Below are 20000 nucleotides of genomic sequence, written 5' to 3' on the forward strand. Positions count from 1 at the left end.
GAGCGTCTGCATCAGGGTGGGTTTGATGGCATCTTTCATCAGCACAGCCAGAGCTCCAGTCACACCCTACAGCAAAAACCGAGGATGAAGAACGGCCAAAATATACTGTACACCAGAGAAAAATCACACACACACACACACACACACACACACACACACACACACAAAATCCCCTTCACATACGAGATCATCAGCTGTTACTGGCTGCCCTTTCCTGCTGCTGCCCACCACCATGCGGCCCAGACGGCTCTTCATATCAGCCAGACCGTCAGTCAGAGCCAGAATCGCCATGATCTCACTCGCCACTGCGATATCGAACTGAGTCTGAGAGAGAAAAACAAAAGCACGCACACACACACACACACACACACACAGGCTGATGAGGGAACGACCGATTATACCTGCGATAACGTCAGTGAGAACAGGATCGGACTTGTTTCTCAGACATTAAAAGTGACTACAATCAGACAAATGAATGAATGAACTGATTAAAAGTCTGATCAGACGCAGGTGGAGTGACGGTCACTCCGCTTCACCATGCCGTTGATCATTTTACCAAAAACGGCACGACTGCAAGAGTTTTATTCCTTATCGATAAAACCTCGAGAAGTCGCGAGACGCACGTTCGCAAGCGGGTTGCCAGGTTCGGTCTTCATCTTTATCGCACGCGGTAAACGAGCTCGCCTCGGATGGACGATCGGACTCGTAAAGCGATCGGACCACCTGAACGTGACCGTTGTCAAAGTTTAACTGTGACTAGGTATTAATCTTTTTTTTTTGTTTGTGTTTAAGACTGTTCAACAGACGTTGTTTAGATTCAAACATCTTCATCTTACCGAATTAGGAGACTGTCATTTCTAAACGCACGGATTCGGCCAAATTGTGACGGAATGTAAAGATACACTCTCAAAACGCCTGTGTGTGTGTGTGTGTGTGTGTGTGTGTGTGTGTTGGTGGTTCAGGCGACTTCAATGGAGAGTTGCTAAATGTAAGCATGTGCTTGGCCAGAGACAAGTGTTTGCAAGCAAACCGCAGCCCCTTCCCCTCCCCCCTCCATTTTAAACATTTGCTTTCACTCAGGCTGGATCCCATTGAGGCGTGCACTGTTTATTTGTGGGATTTGGCGTAGGAGCCATTACTTCTGACAGCCGCTGACACGCCGCCAAGAGAGCGAGAACCGGCCGAGCGAGAGAACGCGACCCCGCTGTACGCGTCGCACCGAATTCAAGACGTTTCGGAGGGACAGGGTGGAGTCGTGGCGCGAACACGTACCTGCCGGCTGTGTCCTCTCTCGGTGCTCGCCTGGCCGACCGTGACCTTCCTCAGGAAACGATCGTTGGTGTCCACCACTGCGGAAACCAGATGTGAAAAATGGGCTTGGAACGTTGACAAAGTTCAACGGGAATACACGTCAACATAGCGCTGGAGAGCTACCGTACGATATTGTCGGGGGAGGGGGGAACAAAAGCAACTTCAGGCGTCCAATTTGGTGGTCACTTTGGGAGGTTTCCTGTCATCTAGCACAAAGTGGTGGTTCTCAAAGTCATGTCCACAGACCACATGGAGGGCTAGGATTTCATCGTTTTAAAAAAAAAAAATTAAATAAAATAGACTTTACAATTGTGGAACTCAACCACGACCCAAGTGATTACGGTTCTTATAAATATGTTATTACACTTACGAACCGAACAGACTGAGTGCTTAAAAGGTTTAATAACAATAATATAACTCATATTATCGAAGCGAGTGTGTGTATGTAGGGGGTGGGGGTGGGGTCAATTTAGGGGGATCAACCCCAGTTAGTCGCCATCAGAAGCCACACAATCAGTTGAATGGTGCTGACCTGTGTCACATGACCTCGGTATCTCAAACGGACGTCCTGCAGAGACAAAACACTCTTACTTTTCATAAATGAATGCCAGAAGAATACGGCACATCTCTGACTACCTTAAGGAGGCCTTAAACCAAAAGTTGGTAAATATCTCAGGAGGGCGTTAGTCAGAGAAGCGACCAAGATGGCACGGGTAACGCTAAACCTGATGCTACCACCACCATGCTTCAGTGGGATGGGATTCGGCACTGCGCCGAAGCAATAGTATAGACTACGTTGTGTAGATTCATGGAATTTTATTAAAAACTAAAGTGGTGTGTGTGTGTGTGTGTGTGTGTGTGTGAGAGAGAGAGAGAGAGAGAGAGATGCATTCATTTAACAACAATCAATAAACGACCTCACAAATCACATAGGAACGGCCGCCTCGGCGCCTTCCTTCGTATCTGCATCGTCGTTATTCACTGGACATGAACGACCTCTGGCTGTTTTTGTTGCACTGCATCATTGCTGGTGCGAACAGAGAGTCAGTGATTGAAAGCGATGCTATCTTTACTGATAACATCGGCAAAATGCCTTACGCTCGAGCGGAGCAGACGAACGTTAAGTGTCTTGCGCAGATGTCCCGACAACGAGCTGTTTAGCGATACTAGGCTTGAACTCATAACCGACACCATCACTACACAAGCCCGAAGACGGATTAGATACATTTCAGAGACGGCACGTGAATTCCGAGCGCGGCGTTAAAACAGATGTGGCGGTGTAGCATTTCAATCACGCTTGCGAAAGACTCCCTTCTGAGCGATGGCGTGGAAAGGCAGTATCAAAGAGCTTCGAGTCAAGTCTGTAAGCTTGGCGGCCATCTTGGAAAACGCCTCAGGCTGTTATTTCCAGTCACTCAAGACTATCTGCTCGAATGGGGAGTGAGCTATAAAACAGGAAACGGATTGAAAACGATATCCATCCCTACGATATCGTTCTCCGTGCCGCTATCGTTATAGTTGTGGTGTGGACCCTGCGAATTTTACAACTTTTTAAATCTTTATCGTGATAGTTCTCGCCCTTGGTGTGGACGGGCATTAGGAACCGGACAGGCCGCGCTTTTTCTATAAATGCCTTGACCAAAAAGGTGATTGGATCTTTTTAGTGGAGTGGTGGGACTTATCACAGTTCGAAAGAGCGTATTAAAATAAACCTGATTTGCAGCTGCACTGCCGTCAGGGCTGACCAATCAGAATGGAGAATTCAGCAGCACTGTGATTATATGCTAAAGACAACAGGTGGTGCCCGGTCCGGCCGCGTCCCGCGGCTTAAACCAAGCAGACCGTAACTCCGGTAAGCGCTAAGCGGGCGTAGTTGATCGTAAATACACCACTTCTCTAGCGGATGTTGCGATTCTGCACGTGTTCATCAACCATTAGAAGGAAAAAAAAAAAAAAAAAAGTTCTCCATGCACTTCTTCCTCGATTGTTTTGTAAAAGCAGGATTTGGAGGCTTTAGGGACATTTCTGACGCGAGGCGATCATCTATACTACGCCGCTGAGCCGTATTTTCCGGATTAATCCGTTCTCTTAGAGCTGGAATCAATCGGGTCAAGCCCACAGCTCTCCAAAGCTCTCCTGAGGAAAGCTGGCGGATTTGAGGTTCACCTTCTTGGAAATCTTCAGTTCTTTACAATGCGCAAAAGGGGGGCCATCGGGGAACGGGAAGGGGTCGGTTATTGACGAAAGAACATTCCAATGTCCATATATACAGGACCAGCGAGTGTAAGACGCACCAGCTGCCATCTTCAGACTCCAAAGAGGCCAGATCAGAGATCTAATATCGGGGTCACATTATCAGTGGGATTATCGGGAGACCTCGACCTTCATGAAGTTCATCCTGGAGAAAAGAAAAACCTATTCCTATCCATTATTCCTAACTGCCATTGCTTAGTTTTTTCATTTCAAGGATTTAATTCCAAAGCTGTTCGTGAACGCTGTCTGAGACAAGAGCGACCGTTCCTACCTCGCTGCCAAGTGACCTTTGCAGGGTCAAGGTCGAGCCGGACGAAGGCGTGGACCTCCTCGGGTGTGAGGGTGCCGGGGTCGGATTTGTTGATTCCGAGATGCTGGGATGAAGGAAGAAAGGAGAAATAAACAGAGGGATTTTTTAAAAATATTTGTCTTATACTGCAACATTTCAATCATGAAATAGTTCAGATTCAGATCAAATTTACAGGTTGTTTTTTTTCCCCCAAAATGTTTTTATTGAGAAAGAAAACGTACTTCCTGTCACATAGCAACAACACCATTCTCATTTTTCGTTATACTTATATACACACACACACACACACACACACACACACATACACACAGACAAAGTGTAGAAAAGAAAAACAAAATCAAAGAGTACAATCAAACAAACAACGTTGGAAGGGGGCGGGGCCTAAGCGTGCATGGGTTGTCCAACATGGCCGCACTCCTATATGCTGAGGCAGAAATATTTTTTTTGGAATGTTTGGGTGGCATAGACTTTGATTAGCTGCATCAGCCTTGATCCGGTGTACATCACACTTTGGGCACCAGACATGTCTCAGAGGATCAAGATTTATTCAAGAGGGAAACTGTACTAACTTAAATTCTTTGGGACGGTTCTCATACTGTTCAGAAATAACATGAGATGATTCACTTAAAGCAGTCAGATAATTCAATTAAAAGATACTCAAGAGTTGGTTAAGGAACCACGAGACGACTCGGTTAAAGCGCCACGAGACGATTCGGTTACAGCGCCACGAGACGGTCCGGTTTAAAGCGCCACGAGACGGTCCGGTTTAAAGCGCCACGAGACGATCCGGTTAAAAGAGCCACGAGACGGTCCGGTTAAAGCACCAATATCATAAATCTAGCTTTGTTTTAAAATGTCGTTACTGGAGAATACCTTCAGAACACACACCCATGTTGTATTATGAGAAATCAGACCACATTTCATTTCTCGCTCTTGATCTCTGGCTCTCGCTTTCTGAGAACTGGCCAAATCTCAGCCGAGTCTAAATAAGCTCTGTGTTCTTGTGTATTTTCCTAAGCCTCTTGTCTGTGCCATCGACCTCATGACGCTAAATACCTTTACGGAGAGTAAGAGAGGAAGGCGACGTGCAAAGTGAACCGAACACAAGCAAATGTAGAGCGTCAGTGTGAAGCAAATCCTCGTGATTGGAGTCTTAGAGCTGGGTTATTAGGACTCCTAGTGGAGGAGCAGAGAACTGCACTCACTGTGTGCTCTCTCTCTCTCTCTCAAGATAAACTAAAGCCTTGCAGAATGTCTGCTGTTTGAGGTGAAAGTGCCCGAGTCTTCAAATAATGCTACAGATTCATCAGCAGAGTTCATTGGGACATTTAGGGTCATCATTTACCTCAGGCAAGAACTGATTCAGGCCTGGGAAGTCACGGAAAATGCTGGAACATCGTCTCACACCTCTGGCTTTCTCATCCGGGATCTAAACCTACATCCGAATTCCCGGCAAGCTGCTCCGTGACGCAATATTTCACGAGGTAAAGCAGGGAAGAAAATTAAGCAAATAACAAAGTCAGGTTATTTAGAGTTGGGTTATTAGGACTCCTAGTGGAGGAGCAGAGTACTGCACTTACTGTATGCTCTTTCAAGATAAACTAAAGAATTGGAGAATGTCTGCTGCTTGAGTTTACACAACAGTAAACTGCCAAGCGCTAACAGGTCATTGTTACAAAATTGAGAAATAAAGGGCTAAGTTAGAGGGACAAACGAGCAAAGTGCAGGAGAACAGATTGGGGGAAAATAAAGAAAAAAAAAAAAAAAAGAAAAAAAAACACACAGAGGTTAGGCTATCTGTATGGATCGTGAAAATGAAATGTCTGGACTCACCCTGAGTCGCCCCAGCTGGATGGCAGAGAAGCGTCTCACTCCATTAACGGATGGCACGAGTCTGTTATACAGGGCCTGAGAGAGTGAGAGAGAGCGATTGCGTGTTCAAATGTTCGTTCAGGACTTTCAAGTCCCCATGAAATCAAAATGGAGGTTTTGTGGTGTTTGGTATGAAAAGGTCCGCCTTAAAGTCTTCTATCAGCTAGTGCTGCTCCAAAACGACAACAAAATTCACATTTAGAAGATATATACGTGTTCGAAATGTACTCTCTCTCTCTCTCTCCCACCGATACGGATCGACAGTTTCCATGACATCATTCTGCACTTCAGCTTCTCATCAGATTTCCTGCCCAATCAAACGCTCTCGAGAATCTGAAGCGTCCCGCCTCCGACGTTATAAAAATCCCGTCGAGTACGGTTTAGCCCCAGGGTTCTGCGAGGTAAGCTGAACATTATTGACTATTTAAAAAGGGGGAGGAGCCACTCCGTACGTCCCGCCCTGACTTCCTGTTTCAGTGGAAATCACGTCAGCACATCGAAGAACTCTGACACTGGAGACTGGTACTGACGCTGGAGACTCCTTCCGTAAATGTTAAATAATCTCCTCACATGGTTTGTTAAATAAGAGCATCAAAGTATCAGTGCTGCTGTTCTAGAGAATTAACCTACACCTCCTGACCAATCAGATTCCAGAATCCAGCAGTTTAAGGAACGCGGGTTTACTCGGTGCTAAACTGGAAGCTATAGACGTCGGTTACTTTGTTAGCCACGTTCGCCTCGTAGCTTCAGCACCAAACTGGGAAGCAAAAAAAAAAAAACCATCAGAAACTTCGGAACGCGTCTTAGCCGATCTCCTAAATCTGAGATAAAGCTGAACGTGTACACATTTCATTTGCAGTCTCTTTGAATAAAAGTGCTAAACGGTTCAACAATCACTTGGACATCTGAAGTGTCCTTTCAGAGATCTTCACACACATCATATCATATTATATCATATCATGGTGCTACATGAGTACCTTATCAGTCTGGGTGGCTTCGTGCAGGATTCGGGCATCCACGGCTGCTGCCACCAGGTTATTCGCCGCCGTTATGGCGTGAATGTCACCGGTCAAGTGGAGATTAAACTGAGGGCAGAGAAACACATCTGGATTGAGCTGAATCTGTACATTCCTGTCCTGACCTCTGTTCTTACACACTCTCTGAACCTTAAAATGTTGAAATCTTGATCGATCCGTAGCGCAAATATATTAGACGTGTAACGATGCGACATCTGGATCTGTTCGCTGCTATGAATATCCGCAGCTGTATTCGGGTTTTTAAACCTGAAGTGGGTGGGGCTTAACATAAAAGTTACGCCTTAATTTAGTCTTATCGTACAGCAGCTGCCAATCGGTGAGGGTGAAGGCTGACGCGTTCTTGCTTCGAGACTCGTGAAGCCAGCCTTTCACACCGACCGAACGCACCCGGCTACCGGAAAGCGCTCTCCGCCCTCTTCCGCATACATGAGCTCATGTACATACATACGAAGCTCTGTGCAGTTCCCCAACACTCCACGCATGAGATTTCTCACCTCCTCCATAGGGATGACCTGAGCGTATCCTCCACCTGCTGCTCCACCTAGACAGAGAATTAACCTCATGGATCAATATACAGAGATACAATTACAAAAACAGCTGGAGCATAACACACACACACACACACACACACACACACACACACACACCTTTGACTCCGAATGTAGGACCCTGAGACGGCTGTCTGAGGCAGGCAAAGGAGTTGAGTTTGAGATGAGCAGAGAGAGCCTGGACCAGACCGATTGTCACTGTGCTCTTCCCTTCACCAAGAGGAGTCGGCGTGATGCTACAACACACACACACACACACACATACACACATCTAGACACATTCCTCATGAAAAGGCCAAATTATTTCACTACAGTAATGTTTATATTATACAGTCCCCCCTGAAAGTACTGGAACAGCAAGGCCAATTCTTTGGTTTTTGCTATACACGACACTGAAGACATGTGGGTTTGAGATCTAAAGATGGATACGAGACGATATTTACTTCTAGATGTGCTAAACAACTTCGACCCTGGCACATTTTGTTTGAGCCCACCCACTGTTCAATAGTCAAAAATATTGGAACGTGACTGACCGGTGTGTCTTGTTGCCCGGGTGTGCCCTGTTAGATTGACCGTTTAAACAATGAACAGCTCTGATCTACTCTTTAATCTCCTCTTGATATCTGCCCTTAGTTTCAGCTGTGAAGACTGCATTTGTTGTTAAAAAGGACAAACCATCATGAAGATCAGAGGGCTGCCTATGGGAGAAAAGCGAGCCATTTTGGAGCGGAGAAAAAAGGGAAAGTCGATCAGAGGCATCGCAGGAACGTCGGGCGTGGCCGATACGACAATTTGGAATGTCCTGAAGAAGAAATAAACCACCGGTGTACCGAGGAACAGACACCGAAGGGGTCGGATAAGGAAAAGGGATGAAGGTGTCACAATCCACCGTTCGAAGAAGACTTCGAGAGCAGAAATATAGCGGTCATACCATAAGATACAAACCACTCATCAGCAGTGAGAGTCAGGAAGATCAAAGAAATACTGAGATGATCCACAAAAGTTCAGGAACCAAGATGGACCTCTACCAAAGTGATGGAAAGGCCAAAGTGTGGAGAAAGAAAGGATCTGCTCACGATCCAGAACATACACGCTCCTCTGTGAAGCATGGTGGAGGTAGTGTCATGGCTTGGGCTTGCATGGCTGCTTCTGGAACAGTCTCACTAGAGGAGAAACTGAAGCTTCTCCTACGGGTAGATATTTTATTGAATCTGCCAGGAATATTTGTCAAATATTACACACAGTGTTCTGACCTGAAATTGCAGACCACCTTTAATATAGATTTTTTAAAAAGGTAGGAATTACCCATCGTCCCTTTAAAATACATTTAAAAAAAGAAAAGAAAAAAAAAGTAGGAACTGAAGATTGCACCGTTAATATAAATCCAAAAAGTAAGAACTGCAGACTGCACCTTTAAATTAAACCAAGAAAGTAGGAATTGCCTATCATACCTTTAAAATACACACCCAAAAAGTAGGAATTGCCCATCGCACCTTTAATATACACCCAAAAAGTAGGAATTGCCCATCGCACCTTTAATACACACCCAAAAAGTAGGAATTGCCCATCGCACCTTTAATACACACCCAAAAAGTAGGAATTGCCCATCGCACCTTTAATATACACCCAAAAAGTAGGAATTGCCCATCGCACCTTTAATACACACCCAAAAAGTAGGAATTGCCCATCGCACCTTTAATACACACCCAAAAAGTAGGAATTGCCCATCGCACCTTTAATACACACCCAAAAAGTAGGAATTGCCCATCGCACCTTTAATACACACCCAAAAAGTAGGAATTGCCCATCGCACCTTTAATACACACCGAAAAAGTAGGAATTGCCCATCGCACCTTTAATATACACCCAAAAAGTAGGAATTGCCCATCGCACCTTTAATACACACCCAAAAAGTAGGAATTGCCCATCGCACCTTTAATACACACCCAAAAAGTAGGAATTGCCCATCGCACCTTTAATACACACCCAAAAAGTAGGAATTGCCCATCGCACCTTTAATACACACCCAAAAAGAAAGAATTGCAGACCGCACCTTTAATACACACCCAAAAAGTAGGAATTGCATCAAAGTATAACAGAAAGAAGATCATAAATAGAGCAGCCTCACCCTGCCACGAGGACGTATTTGCCGTTAGGTTGCTGCTGCAGGCGTTTGAGTACCGAGAGCCGAACCTTGGCTTTGGAGCGGCCGTACGCCTCCAACTCTTCCGGCAACAAGCCGATTTCCTCGGCCAGCTGCACTATGGGCTTCGGAGTCTGAGCCCGGGAGATCTCAATGTCACTGCGGACACAACAAACACAAAACAGATTCATGAATACTGAGCCATATGACAAAAAAAAACAAACAAAAAAACAAACAAACAAAAAAAAAAAACACACACAAAAAATCCACACTTCTTTCCCGTATTTTTCTGGTTATATATCATCGCAAGCAGAATAAGAAGGTATGCGTGGAAATTAAAATGATTCCCATTGAATTTTCACCTTGTTATCGTTCATATTTAAATATTCATTAAGTCTTCACATCGGTAATTTTACATTTAACAAGCAAGGAATATAAAACACTCATGCTGTTATAGGAACACTGTGTAACTATGATTTACGACACAGGGATTAGAGGAGGCAGTGAGATGAATAGAGGATCATGGGAATGAGCGGAGGCTGAGGGGCTTTACTGCACTCCTACTTGGGCACGGGAGACAGCGGCTGGAGCTTCAGGGGGCGGAGCGTCCACGGCCGATACTTCCGTCCTTCCACCCACCTCCTACTGCTTCTCACCACGTTCTGTTAGAGAAAACGTAAAAAAAACAAAACAACTGTAGTCCTGACTGCTGGCTGATTGTGCAGGGGGTGTAAGCGTTGCTATAAGGACTTCTTTCCATCATCTTGTAAAAGCCAACATCAAAACATCACTATAGACATTTCTCCGGAAATTTCTCCGGAAGCTGTAATGCCAGCACAAACCAGCGGGTGGCATCTGACCTGCATCCTGAGAGCCGCACTTATACGTCCAACATCTGGCCAGGATTCAGCCTCCGGCTTCTTCTCACGAGCTGAGAACGATGTGAGACACAGCAGACAAAAGCACTATAAGATTAGTTTTAATATACAATAAAGAAAACACAAACAAACAAACAAACAAACAAACACACATGAGAAAAATGATTAGAGTGTGAGAAACCAGAGTGAGGAGAGAGCGAGAAAAGTAGGAATTGTGCCGAGAGAGAAAAGAGTGTGTGACAGAATGAGAAGGGCATGACGGGGGGAAAAAGAAAAGAAAAAAAAAACACACGTGAGAAAACGTGAGAAGAGCACACACCTGGTATTAACGCAGGGCCGCAGTTAATGGGAGTTACTCCGGGTTTGAAGCACAGGTTTGGGAGCGCGGTGTGTTCGGCTCCCATCACCACAACCACGTCAGCCTGCTTCAACTGAGGAACAATAAAGAAATAAAACTGTCTGAATATCCTCTGTGGGGAAAAAACCAGTAGAACTCAACGCCATCGACAGAGACCCTGCCAACAGGTCTAGACCTCCTTCTTACCCATTTGTACACCTGAAAGTTCTTTCTGTATTTCTTTTTTTTTTTTAAATGAGGAAATTTCCATGATCTGCAACACTTGCAGCAAAATAAACCTTGAATATGATTGCATTTAACATGATTTACTATTAATCTATCATACGTGGCCAGAGCTGCATCTCCATGCGGTTCTCACCTGGTGTCCCACTGAAGCTAAGCAGGGTTGAGTCTGGTCAGTACCTGGATGGGAGACCTCCTGGAGGAAACTAAAGTGCAGGATGTGATATCAGTGAGGCCAGCAGGGGGCGCTCACCCTGTGCTCTGTGTGGGCCAGAATAAAGCCAGGATGCCCCAGCGTAGTGACGGATACTATACTGTTCAAACAGCGGGGTCTTTTGGAGGAGTCGTTAAACAGAGGTCCTGACTCTCCGTGGTCGTTAAAAATCCCAGCACACTTATCATAAAAGAGTAGGGGTATAACTCCCAGTCCTGTTTCTAATCATCCTGTACGTCTAATCTCGTATCTAATCATCACGCTACCTGCTTCTGCAGCCTGTCTGAGCTCCAGCGGCTGGTCTGCACCTCCATACCCTCGCTCTGCAGCAGACACTGGAGGATGGTGTTCAGTGGCCTGTCCAGACCGACCAGCACCGCCTTCTTCTCAGCCAGAGGAGCATCTGAACACAGACACATTAACATAGTCGATTGTTAGAAGGTTTTGTTGTTGTTGTTGTTGTTCAGAGATCCAGTCTTTAAATCGGAACAAACTCCTAGAACCTTAATCTGAAAAGAACGTATTTCATGGAATTTTTAATGAAAAAATAATCTCTCTTACAGCCGATCGGCCTACGAGGATAACCTACGTAGAGAAGTAATGGAAGCACATCGTCACCAGTTTAGCATCACGTACATAACACGCTCAGTGTCTCAAACAGAGCCGTAGCTACATCAGGAAGCGAAAACACCTTCTTAACACACACACTAGGGGGCGTGGCCAATTATCGGGCTTCTGTACAGTACTTTTGTCCTCAAACCTAATATTTCAGAGTCTTGGTCATGCCCTGGACGTTTTGGCTCCCAAATCACATGATTCCACTAATGAGCTAATGGACAAGGATAAAATCGGCTAAACTGGATCGATTAAAAGGAGAGAAAGAAAGTTATATTGGCAAGTTACATTAGACTTCAGAAAAATTCCATGTCACGCTCCGAAGACATTTGATCATTTTCCAAAATCAACTCCATATTTCCAAGACCTTTTTTCCTCCCAGACTGCAGAAACTGGTGTATCTGTTCAGATTCAGCAACATCATAACTATCACACTATAAATATAATGCAAGTGTGTGTGTGTGTGTGTGTGTGTGTGTGTGTGTGTGCATGAGGAACACCATACACTCACCGTGTCTGCCCAGCAGCTCCAGAACTGCACCTGTTACAGGTGAGAGAAAGCAGTCAGACAGAGCTCCTGACACCAGACGGCCCACGTTCAGATCTGAAACCCTGAAAAACACACACACACACACACACACACACACTTTACAAGGCTTTCCATATCCACTATTATTAATTTAAGTGCAGAATTACTGAGTGTATGGATCACCATAGCAACATCACTGAGCCAATATTAATTACGTGGTTTATTGTCAGAAGAGCAACAACACGGACACAGTACTGTGTTTTGTGTGTGTGTGTGTGTGTGTGGTGTGCAGGTACAAGGCGATCAGCTACAGCAGTGGTTCTATAGTGGCCTTTTTTCACTGATGGATGGACTAAAGGGGGCCAATACTTTGTGCAACACAACAGATGGGTTTCAATCAGGTGACGTCATTTATCAAGCTGGATACGAATGAATTTGCCCGCAAGTTGTTCGAAGGTGCGCTCGTGAACTAAGGTTCACTCCTGAGTGGGTGTAAATTTGGGACTAATCTGCATAAAATTTACATAAATTTACATATTCAAACTTTTGAACACGTACTACTACACGGCTTATTTATTTCATTCTATAACAATATTATTTCCTTTTATAACATTCTGTGTGACTCTGTCGCTTCATATTGAAGGGAAAGCAATTCCAAAACAAATTTAAAGAAACAAGTCTAGCCGTTTATTTAGGACAAAAGTAATGGCTCCCTACGAAAGACGGAAGGGTCTACGGGACCCGACGCGCCACAACAGCTGAGATTTAGCACATGCCGCGCTTAAGACCTGCTCCTTCACCTTTTAGCTGTCGCTTTGTTGTTTTCAGTTCTCTGTGAGCTTTGCCTTTTATGTAGTTCTGTAGGCGTGGCTACATGTAAATCAGCCGTGCCACGAGAACACTTGGAAACGAACCCGGCATTCGTCGACACCAACGCACACGCGCGTGAGAAAACCGGTGAACGCTTTGTACATATTCCGTTCGGACCGACCACGAAAACATTTCCACACGGATTTATTCGACCATGAATAAACACGGCCCAGAGATGGTACATCTGTACGGAAGGTGGAGCTGAGAAAATGGAGACGCTGAATGTGTGAACACACAACACAACACAAGTTGTAAAATACCCGTCCACATCTTTCTCGGGTTTGATGGAGTCGAGCACTCTGCGGGAGAGGGACGAAGGAGGAAGACACAGGAACACGCCGTGAACGTTCGGATCTTCGTTCAGCCTCAGCACCTCCTCTACGACCTGCACAACGGCACAGAATTAGAAGGGAACGGTTACAGCGTCTGAACGGTTACGGTTGCACCTTGATAACTTTCCGAACCAGCTTCGGCACGCCTGTGTTTGTTACCATAGCAACCCACTGCGGATCTGAACAAACTCTGATCCGGTCACTTATGATTTGCCGAGTGCGGACGCTCGGGCTATAAAAACAACCGGTTTAGAACAAATAAACCAGATTCGCCCTGCTGTGTTTCAGCGACTCACCTCGTCCTGTGTGCAGCCGCTCGGCAGACAGATCTGCGTCACGTTCAGGCCGACCTGCGGGGGCGAAAACAAGATAAATTAATCCACATGACGCTCTACAGGGTCTGCATTATGTGCGTGTTATAAAAAATATGTGTATTCATTTTGCGCAGCTATGATAAAACAACACACACCTTTCCCGCCATCTTCTTATTGATGTCCAGTAAAGCGTCATCTTCACCTGCCTATCTCACACACACACACACACACACACACACACACACACACACACACACACACACGAACCTTGAAATATGTGTCCGCTGACGATGTCGGACTCTACTGTAGTCACGGTTACGCGCTAGGAAGCGGAGGTTCAGGTGGAGAACACAGTGATGTATAGTACGTGTTAATACGGTTGGTGCTGTAAGAACCTGTACGATGGCCAGGGTGGGTCTGATTCCTGGGTGGGTTTTCACTACGGCAGCGAGCTCCTCTCTGCTCCTCTGGATGATCTCCCTGTTACAGAGACACACAAGAACACGTCAAGATCTTTCATCACACGCTCTGGTTGATCAATCCACACTCCTCTGTAGCGTTGTCGTGTGTGGTTAAGTCCGGGTAAGCGTGTGTCGCTTGTAAGTTTCAAAGAGCTTTGAGTAACTAGTCAAAGAGGACAAGCGACAGTATCGGCGAATCACATTACAGCGGCTCTCCTGACGGGGACACACGGACCCTAATCTGGAGACTGCTAATTTTCCTACTAAGGAGCTAGCTAATTCGCTTCGATTTAGACGTAGATAAATATTTTATCAAGCAAAGCAGTTTAAATAAATAAATAAATAAATAAATAAATAAAACAGTGAGCTTTTATGTCCTGATGTTCATACCATCAAGCTTAAGCTTATAAAAGTAACGTTAGGACAAACAATGCTAGTCCTTATGCAGCTAACTAGCTAAATGACTTAGCCAGCTAGCTCCCTCACAGCATTTGCCCTTTACGCAGAACAGATGAAAGACAGGAGCTTCAGTGTTTCATACCGGGAATGAGATCGCTCGCCGAAAGCGTTTTCTACACTCGAAATAAAAACAGTCGGTCAACACGAGCGCCTGGTTTTAGGATCTTCACTTCGACGACAATGAGACGAGCTCATTTTTTGCTTGGTTTTTGCTAGCTAGCGGGTTGACATGCTAGTTCAGACCGATCGCTAGCTAGCCGTTAACCGAATTCAAAGTTTTCCAGCCCCTGCGTAAGCCGTCCTGACGGGGAAACGCTCTGCTGTCGGGTTTAAAAGGTTTCCTCCAAGAGATAACCGAAGAACGCTGTTTATTCCTAGTCCATAGCGTTCGGGGTCGGTCCGTCCGACGCGCTTAAAGATTCTTTACGAAAGGTTTTCCTGAACAGCTTCGCAAATTAGAAAACTTTAACTCGGAACTTTCAGTGCCAATTTCAAAACTTTTATTGATGGGATTTCAAAAAAATAAATAATAATAATAATAATAATAATAATAATAATAATAATAACAGAATAATGTTTTCAGTTTGCAAATACAACGATTTATACGATATCCACCAAGCATTCTTTATAAGCTAAATAATGGTCTCAAATGTGTGTGATTTCAGGTATAAAATATGTAACGAAGACAAAAAATGTGAGAAAATATCATTTCTTTACAGTTTGGGACTGTCACATGATGCAAAGGAGTAAATAGTAAATAAACAAACAAACAAACAAACAAAAACAGTTTATTAAATTCTTTAAGGCATTAAAGTAAAGTGTGGCACAAAAACATTTATGTCATTTATTTTTCTCCAGAAATTTGCCTACAGACGTTTACGTTAATAAACTTGAGGCGATTTACACTTTATAAAACATTTTTAAAAAGAAGCCTTCAATTAACCGTCCATGAGTGCGGACACTACGCCTACGATTATGTAGAACGTGACGTGTCTGAAGGACATGGACCCGATAATCGCTTCCGATTCCTAATCCTTAACAGATTTCTTAACAACGTCGTGATCCGACGTCCACGCTGGCGTCCACGCCGGCGTCCTGGTCAGCGAGAAGAAACCACCACGGAGAGAATAACGGGGTTAAATCTCAGAGAGAGATAAGCAAGCAGAGCCGCCCGACGACGGCGAGAATGTCGATCCCGGTTATCGTTTGCTCGTAAACCATTCTTAAAATCGCAATCATGTTGTATTGCACATCATCACCGTCATTTTAAAATCAACAGAAAGCAGACCTTCCTGTCACATGATACCACAAGCTACTCTTTTTCTTCAAATATGACTTTGAAAATAAATATATGGCCACGTTATTTGAGATGTTTTAAATAAACGTTACGGATGACCAACAAGGCAAAAAACAAAAAAAAAACAAAACAACAACATCCCATCATGATACACGACACAGGAAACTAAAGCGCGGTGAAATGTAAAAAGCTTTTGAAAAAAAACTTTACAACGTATTTATTTAAGATCTGAAAATAATAACCTATATACAGTAGCACAAAGCAGTCAGTCAGGAACGTAGATTTTTAACATATAATAAGCTAGTTTCTGCTGTGAGCAGGGGCGGAGCGTGTTACGCCGGGTCACGCCATGGCTCGCAGAGACACGTCTGCCCGCAGGCCGCGGATTACGAAAGCGGAGTTTCGTAAACATTATCATCAGTTCCAAGGAGCTAACCCTGTTACTCCAGCTCATCAGTCCATTATCAAGCTGGGGAGAAGTGTGTGTGTGTGTGTGTGTGTGTGTGTGTGTGTGTGTACAGAAAAATCTCAAATTGTGTAGGACACCAAAACCTCAGCAGAAAAACAGGCAGGTCTTATGGAGTCGTAATTCAGTTCCACAGACGTTCCACAGACGTTCCACAGACGTCTTTATAAAAGCAACATAGCAGGCAAAGATTAGGCGATACTACTGATTAAGATTACTGTGACAATTTTTAAAAAATATTTTTTATAAAACCAGGCCTTTAATGTATTATTAATATGATGTTTGGAATAAGCAAGTCTTCCTTTTCCAAAGTGTCACAACAACAACAACAACAACAACAAGAACAACAACAACAACAACTCACGATCCTTGAAGATGTTTCAGTTAAAGATTCCTGAGAAAAAGTCAGTTAGTCAAAAATGAACTCAATGCTACTTTTATTGTATTTAATAAAAAAAATTTAATGAAATAACTTTTTATTGTGACAAACAAACGTAAAAAGTATTTGTTTATTATTTAAAAATATTTTTTTTTTTAATTTTTAAACTTTAACCTAAAATCAGCTGCTTCCAAAGTTTGTAAATGTTATTATTATTATTATTATTTAATAATGTTGTAAAATACAGCCACATTAATGTGTATTGCGATATTATTTATCACGATACCAATATTACATCATCCAGCTCTAATGTGAAAAAAAATATATATATATATAAAAAGTAAAAGATGAGAGAGAGAGAGAGAGAGAGAGAGAGAGAGAGAGAGAGAGAGAGAGAGATTTCCTACATGAATTACTTCTTGTGGTAAAAGTTTATTTTAATATGTGTAAAAGTTTTAAAAAGCTGTGCGCTAGAGATAACAGTCCAATCTGGCAACCCTGACACAGTTCATGCCTCCGGATTAAATACCGGCAGCACGCGGAGCTGACTTTAGTGAAGTTTTAACCGGTAACCGGAAAAAAGTGAGGAAACGCGATGAGAAAAGACATTCCATGTCCTGTTCATGTTCTCGTGATGACAGTGATTAAATATCGTTGATGGGAAACGTTACCCGAGTTCTGCTTCCTGTTTCTTTTTTCCTTTGCTTTTGTTACAAGTTAGCTCGTGCGAATAAATACGTTGTTCTTACCGGATGATATTTTCGCTCGCGGACCCGCCGCTGTTGTTCTCGCGCGGTGTGTGGAAGCCGAGAGCCGGTGAAAGTTCTGAAGCTCCGGTACCACCGATGCTGCTGGACGCCGCGCGCCGAACCGGCAACCAGAACCCCGTCCTGTTCACCGGTACCGAGCTTTTCCGGGGGCTGAACGTTCTCCATGGAGTCCCGGCTCGTGCGCACGCGTGGCGGAAAACTGGCGAGAGTTTCATGATGTCCAACAAAGAGAGAGGTCTCCAGTTCTGAAAGGAGCAGTCCGGAGCACGCGCGCACAGAGGAACACGCTGTTATGATTCACTTAAATGAATCGGTTCTTTGTGCCGATTCTTACACAGTGTAACTACAACAGCCTTTTAATTAGTGATGGGAAGTTCGGATCATTTTACTGATTCGGATCTTTGAATCTCGTTCAGCAAAATGAACGAATCTTTTTTTCGAGTCATTTCGTTCATTTCCGCAGAACACAATTAAAATCACTCACTCTCTCTGTCTGTCTCTCTGTCTCTTACTCTGCCTCTCTCCTACCCTCTCTGTCTGTCTGTCTCTGTCTCTCTTTGTCTCTCTCTCCTACTCTGCCTCTCTCCTACTTTCTCTGTCTCTCTGTCTCTGTCTCTCTCTCCTACACTGCCTCTCTCCAACTTTCTCTCTCTCTCCGTCTCTCTCTGTCTCTTACTCTGCCTCTCTCCTACCCTCTCTGTCTCTCTCTCTGTCTCTCTCTCTGTCTCTCTCTCTCCTACTCTGCCTCTCTCTTACTTTCTCTGTCCCTCTCTCTGTCTCTCTCTCTGTCTGCCTGTCTCTCTCTCTGTCTCTGTCTCTCTGTCTCTCTCCTACTCTGCCTCTCTCTTACTTTCTCTGTCCCTCTCTCTGTCTCTCTCTTTGTCTGCCTGTCTCTCTCTCTGTCTCTGTCCCTCTCCCTGTCTCTCTCTCTGTCTGCCTGTCTCTCTCTCTCTCTCTGTCTCTGTCTCTCTCTCTCTGTCTCTCTCTCTCCTACTCTGCCTCTCTTACTTTCTCTGTCCCTCTCTCTGTCTCTCTCTCTGTCTCTCTGTCTGTCTGTCTCTCTCTCTCTCTCCTACTCTGCCTCTCTCCTACTCTCTCTGTCTCTCTCTCTCCTACTCTGCCTCTCTCTTACTTTCTCTGTCCCTCTCTCTGTCTCTCTCTCTCTCTCTCTGTCTGTCTCTCTGTCTGTCCGTCTCTCTCTCTCTCCTACTCTGCCTCTCTCCTACTCTCTCTGTCTCTCTCTCTGTCTCTCTCTCTAATGACAAAAACATTACAGTCTTGTGTTATCGTGTTTGGTATTCGGAGGAAACACGGCATGAACCCTGTAACGCATTACAGACTTGAAACACTTTTAAAATAATAATAAAAAAAAAAAACATTTTAAAATCACACACACAGCTTTAAGTGTGTGTGTGCTTGTGTAACACGTTTCCCCATCGTGCATTAATTCGTTGCGTGACTAGTTTTGTTGTCGAGCCGTTTTATAGTTGTTATGTTTTAGCCTCTGGTCTATTATCAGCACAAACAATAACCTCGCTGGCAAACAGGGATTTTTATCCACATAATAATAGCTTGCCAAGCCGGCTAATCCGGTTTAAATGAACACACTGTCCAAAAATGAAATGTTCGCAAATTTCATTTGAACCCCAAGCTACATTTGGTGTCTTCTTTTTTATTTTTGCGGTTTAAATCGTGTAAAGATGTCGCTTCGAATCGAATCGAATCGAATCTGAATCACTTCTACAATTCTACTTTCAGACTTTGGGCCACACGTCCTCACAACATCCTCGCCGGCATGGAGTGACATCATTATTGAGTACTGAGGAAGAAAGTGATTGGTCTGAAGATGGCGCTGTGAGAGTTCTGTTCGTTTTGTAGAAAAAGCTGAGTCAGAAAGCACGTCAGGAGGTCCGTTTGAGAAGCGGAACAATGTGTGATGATCAAGTGCGTCGTCACACCTGTAGCGTTCAGTCAGTTTGTACAGAACCCTGTCGCTCGGTTCTGCCGTTCTGTTATGCAGGTGAGAACGCAGCGATCACGCGAGGTGGTCTCAGTCAACGCTTCTCCAATGAGGAACGTGATTCAACTCTGAATCAACTCGACTGCAGGAAGTGAATCAAACATCCCATCCATCCATCCATCCAATTTCTCCATACCGCTTATCCTACGTGGGGTCACAGGGAGCCTGGAGACTATCCAAGGGAACTTGGGGCAAAAGGTGGGGGACACCCTGGATGGGGTACCAACCCATTGCAGGGCACAATCACACACACACACACACACACACACACACACACACATTCACACACTACGGACAATTTTTTGGTTTTTGGACTAGGGGAGGAAACCGGAGTACCCAGAG

General features: G+C 44.5%; 1 protein-coding gene across 1 annotated transcript in view; it reads right to left on the bottom strand.

Moving 5' to 3' along the window:
• Positions 1–17947, bottom strand: part of mthfd1l (methylenetetrahydrofolate dehydrogenase (NADP+ dependent) 1 like) — a 43299-nt gene extending 25352 nt beyond the window's left edge. Inside the window, exons 1-19 of the mRNA XM_053675658.1 lie at positions 17618–17947; positions 14202–14286; positions 13962–14012; positions 13789–13842; positions 13421–13545; positions 12273–12373; positions 11413–11549; positions 10672–10783; positions 10335–10405; positions 10039–10136; positions 9460–9633; positions 7431–7567; positions 7278–7324; positions 6724–6831; positions 5708–5782; positions 3836–3938; positions 1273–1349; positions 184–324; positions 1–66 (exon numbers count right to left, since the gene is read on the bottom strand). The exon at positions 1–66 is cut by the window's left edge and continues 3 nt beyond it. Of these exons, the coding sequence (XP_053531633.1) occupies positions 1–66; positions 184–324; positions 1273–1349; positions 3836–3938; positions 5708–5782; positions 6724–6831; positions 7278–7324; positions 7431–7567; positions 9460–9633; positions 10039–10136; positions 10335–10405; positions 10672–10783; positions 11413–11549; positions 12273–12373; positions 13421–13545; positions 13789–13842; positions 13962–14012; positions 14202–14286; positions 17618–17853 (1998 nt within the window). The 5' untranslated portion in view covers positions 17854–17947. The remainder of the gene's footprint in view (positions 67–183; positions 325–1272; positions 1350–3835; positions 3939–5707; positions 5783–6723; positions 6832–7277; positions 7325–7430; positions 7568–9459; positions 9634–10038; positions 10137–10334; positions 10406–10671; positions 10784–11412; positions 11550–12272; positions 12374–13420; positions 13546–13788; positions 13843–13961; positions 14013–14201; positions 14287–17617) is intronic.
• Between the last annotated feature and the right edge of the window lie 2053 nt (positions 17948–20000).

Source organism: Ictalurus punctatus, chromosome 25, assembly GCF_001660625.3.
Source record: "Ictalurus punctatus breed USDA103 chromosome 25, Coco_2.0, whole genome shotgun sequence".
Lineage (NCBI taxonomy): Eukaryota > Metazoa > Chordata > Actinopteri > Siluriformes > Ictaluridae > Ictalurus > Ictalurus punctatus.